Here is a 4,537-nt window from a genome sequence, read left to right as displayed (position 1 = left end):
CATACACATACATACCCATATACATACACATACACATCCGTGCATCTATGTGTATGGCAGTACACATAGACGCATGTATGTCTACATATAGACGCATATATGTGTCTGTGCTGGTCGCAGTGCTTGCAGTAATAACACACACATACATACACATAGTACATGTATATGGCACGTGGTGCAGGAACAGAGGAACCCATCACTACATATACGTGCATCTATGTGTATGGCAGTACATATACATACACATACATACTCATACTCATACTCACAAACATACATACACATACATATACACATACATATACACATACACATACCGTGCATGCACAAGAACATGAGCATGCACGTACGTGAAAATATTCAGCGACCTGGAATCTCGATTGCTGGTCTACTAAGAGCCCAGCGTACGTGCAAGCATCATGCATATGATGACATGATGCATGTCTTGTCGACATGCATCACATCTTGATGCATGGACACCTACTATAATGCATGCACATATGCTGGGCTGATAGTAGGTCAGCAATCGAGTATGCCCTGCCGCTGAGCATTTTTTTTGAGAGTGCATGCACAAGAACATGTGCATGCACTTACGAGAAAATATTCAGCAACCTGGAATCTTGATTTCTGATCCACTAAGAGCCCAGCGTACGTGCATGCATCATGCATAGTCGACATGCATCACAGCCTGATGCATAGACACATACTATAATGCATGTACGTATGCTGGGCTGCTGGTAGACCAGCACCCGAGTATTCCAAGTCGCTGAGTATTTGCGATACACATACACATCTCTGTGTCCACATATTCGTATCTACATAGACACATCTATATCTTATTATTACAATTTGTACTCAATATCAGAAACGGCTCTTAGCTTCTTTCAATAAGGATACTAAGAACTATGCAAAAGGTGCGGCTACTTCACGGTCGCGAGAAACTTTCATGCAAGTCTGGGTTGTATTTAAGAAAGCAGAAGGATGTGAGGTATTACGTGGCAATACAAGACAACACGGTGGAATAGCGCAACGACTCAATACGCAGCTACGGATAGAGGAGGGTATGGGGCCAGACCGCGAGATAGAGCGCGTTACTATGGCTCTTCAATACAGTCGCCAGAAACGAATTAAGATAGGCCATGCTAACTCAGCAGGGGGTCTGATTGATCTGGGTGATGCGCCAGTCTCTGAGGCAATCAACCAGAGCAATGCGCTAGACGCCATGAACAAGAGGGTTAGAGAGGAAAAGCGGCAGCGTGATGTAGATTGCGTCACACGGGAAACTACTTTCCGCGAGCATTGTCACCCGTTGACACTGCTACGAAAGGTAAAGCTTGCAGATGGCACCGACGGGCAAGAGATTATTGGCAATGCCGATGCAGATATTTGCTGCCGTCGGCATGCCTTACATGATGTATCGTGGCTTTGTTCCACGCAGGCCTAATTTTGTTGAGGAAGTGGAGGGCACCGGTGGTGTTGCCTCGCTGGGCACAACAGTGAATGACCCCGAAAATGTGTTGCATCTGAAGAAGGATAGAGCGAAAGAGAAACTACAAGCATTATCGTGGGATACTGAAACTCGTCCTTACCCACAGTTGATGTCTGCTTATGTGGGTATTCTAAGGGGTCAGCGGGTTTCCCCCCAAGATGGGGATGAGACCGAGCCCAATGGTGTGTTCGCTGCAAGAACTGCCCCACCAGCTGCTGGTAATAGAGTTTTTGATGACGATCATGGGGACGATATAAACATGGGCGCAGGATTTTAGATACAATAGATTAGGATTTTAGGTACAATAGATTAGGATTTTAGATACAATAAATTAGGATTTTAGATACAATAGATTAGGATTTTAGATACAATAGATTAGGATTTTAGGTACAATAGATTAGGATTTTAGATACAATAAATTAGGATTTTAGATACAATAGATTAGGATTTTAGATACAATAGATTAGGATTTTAGATACAATATATTAGGATTTTAGATACAATAGATTAGGATTTTAGATACAATAGATTAGGATTTTAGATACAATATATTAGGATTTTAGATACAATAGATTAGGATTTTAGATACAATAGATTAGGATTTTAGATACAATAGATTAGGATTTTAGATACAGATACAATATTGCAATGATGCCATGCTAATGTTGGTAACACAATTACCATTAAAGCCCAAACTGAGCGATATGACTTTGTATATGTTAAATAAATAAATATAGTATATAAACCCAATACGTCTTATTGAAATCATATGAACGTTCTTTTTTTTAGTCTATTTATTAGTACATAAACGAACAAATTTGATATCTAATATAGTAAGTATAGTACTATGTTATTGAACTAGTAGATACTATTTAGTATTCATATTCTATAGCTATTTATATATTTATATGGCTAATGTGTGCATTGCTTATGTTAAATAGTTTAAATGAAAGGAACTGTATTCATGTCCTTTCTCCCAAATATTGAGACAAATTATCAAGTTATTTACATAGTAAAGTTCGATGAAAATTTCCTAAAATTTTCCTCGAACAACGCACTCAAACTTCACTCAAACTCTGGGGGTAAAATTAATTAATTTATTTAAATATTTATTATTTAAATAATTTAGTCCTCTTCAGCTGGCTCGACGTCGTCGTCTGCATCCTCGGCATCAATGCATGCTCCCTCAGCATCAGCATCGACATCTTCGGGGACAATCTCTTCCTCTTCACTATCCAGGCCTTGTAGCTCTTTCATATATTGTTCAAACTCGACAAGGTTATGATATGCCAATCTATCAAATTCTAGGTGGTCCCGGTTGTAGCCAGCATGAGAAAAGGTTGTAAACAAATCACATGTAACCCCCATTTGTATTCCATTGTTGAGATTCGTTGTATTATCATGGCAGCACTCCAGAGCTGCGTTGATACAGTCCAATGGTCTCCACTGTATTACAAGTGTCATAGAAACAAACACACACACACACCTATATATATGTTAAAACTAAAGCATTGTAAATTATAGGATACAATATTGTGTGCAATATAGCAAGTATAACTGATACATTACTAACATACCATGTAAAGAGGAACGCAGTGGCGCTGCAAGAACGATTTGAATCTTCCAAACGCAGTCTCTATGAAATTCAGGTATGGACTATATGGCGGGAGGAAAAACACTCTCTGTAAAAATAGCGGGTTCCTAATAGTAGTTGCACTGTTAACGTATATTATTAACGTATAAACGTATAAATGTTTATTTTTATAATACTGGAATACGTTTAACGAATTGGATATGAACAAGAACTGAGAAATTCAAGATTCTGAACATGTGACAGTACTCAGTAGAGTATGTGGACAATTAGGTGGTTTTCCAAATATAGATTGGTTTTTCCACTGAAATTAGAATTGTACATAATAAAGGAACGACACCAATCTGACACCTGAAAATGGCACTTTGGGAATCTCTAATTAATGGGAGTACCATGAGAGAGGGTCTCAGGCATGAAATGGTTGTTGGTACAAACCTATGGTATAGTTCGATAATGATATCAGAGCAAGATAATCCACTGAGAAAAGGACAGGATCAGAGTTGTTAGAATTTAGGACAACTTGGTTTTGATTCCTCCTAGCTAGCCAACTAGATGTGCCCGTCTATGCCTTAAATGGGATGGAGAGCTAAATACCAAGTGATAGGGTTTGCTTGGTGTTTTGATTTTATTTTTATTTTCTTAAGTTGGACTTCGAGGTATTTTATTGGTTAGCTTGATTAGGTAATTGTTTCGAGGCGTGAAATGTAAACTGTGCGTCCAATGAAATGATATCTAATCTTAGCAACTAAAACATAAATAAATCTAGACCGGAGTAGTGAGTGATTAGAGCGGAGCATATAGACAATAGTCTCAGTCTAAAAATCCCCGAATCTTTTGCTCATTACCAAGGGCTGAAGCTAAACCTATTTAACATTTTGCATTAAAACGTTTTAACGTATTGCCTTATTAACGTAAACGTCTTGGTATCGTATAGTCAGCCAAGAGGAGACCGACTTTTACATCTCGCTCCCACGGATTCGATTAGCTCTACTACATCTGCACGATGTATAGCAGCGTTATCAAGAATCACAATGCTCCGCGGTAAAGGCGACGGATAGAGACAAGGCAGAATTTGTTGCCGGATATGATTGTAGAAAGTAGTGGAGTTGTACGTCTCCTTAGATAGTGCCCAGGCAAAAAATTCAAATAGGTCGCTAGCTGCCAGCATGCTAACACGGTTGCCACGTTTGAATGCACTTTTCGAGGTCATCTTCTGTCATTTCGGGCCATAGCCACGCTTCCGGAACGTTAAGCGAGCATCACGGGATGCCTCGTCGACGAAGACAAATTGATTCATGTTACTGTAAATCTGTTCATTTCAAATAAACGAGATAGTCAGAGTACTGAAGAAATTTATTTGAATATTTAAAATATTGATGCTTCCCATAGACCATAGATAATAATTATGATCAAAACAAACCATACCTGTAAAACTTCGATGGAAATTACTAGGGTTT

At 38.9% G+C, this 4,537-nt stretch overlaps 2 protein-coding genes across 2 annotated transcripts; one reads left to right on the top strand and one right to left on the bottom strand.

Annotated features, from left to right (window-relative positions):
• Positions 1-905: 905 nt before the first annotated feature.
• SARC_12079 (hypothetical protein) lies at positions 906-1,766 on the top strand (the record flags this gene model as incomplete). Its single annotated transcript, XM_014293823.1, has 3 exons — positions 906-1,016; positions 1,046-1,414; positions 1,455-1,766. The coding sequence occupies 3 exons, from the start codon at positions 906-908 to the stop codon at positions 1,764-1,766; spliced, it is 792 nt and encodes a 263-aa protein (XP_014149298.1).
• An 848-nt stretch (positions 1,767-2,614) lies between these two features.
• Positions 2,615-2,953, bottom strand: SARC_12078 (hypothetical protein; the record flags this gene model as incomplete). The annotated part of the gene is made up of 1 exon (XM_014293822.1): positions 2,615-2,953. The coding sequence occupies one exon, from the start codon at positions 2,951-2,953 to the stop codon at positions 2,615-2,617; it is 339 nt and encodes a 112-aa protein (XP_014149297.1).
• Between the last annotated feature and the right edge of the window lie 1,584 nt (positions 2,954-4,537).

Source organism: Sphaeroforma arctica (genome assembly GCF_001186125.1).
Source record: "Sphaeroforma arctica JP610 unplaced genomic scaffold supercont1.2055, whole genome shotgun sequence".
NCBI lineage: Eukaryota > Ichthyosporea > Ichthyophonida > Sphaeroforma > Sphaeroforma arctica.
Note: the sequence above shows the minus strand (reverse complement) of the source record. Positions and strands in the feature narration are given on the sequence as shown.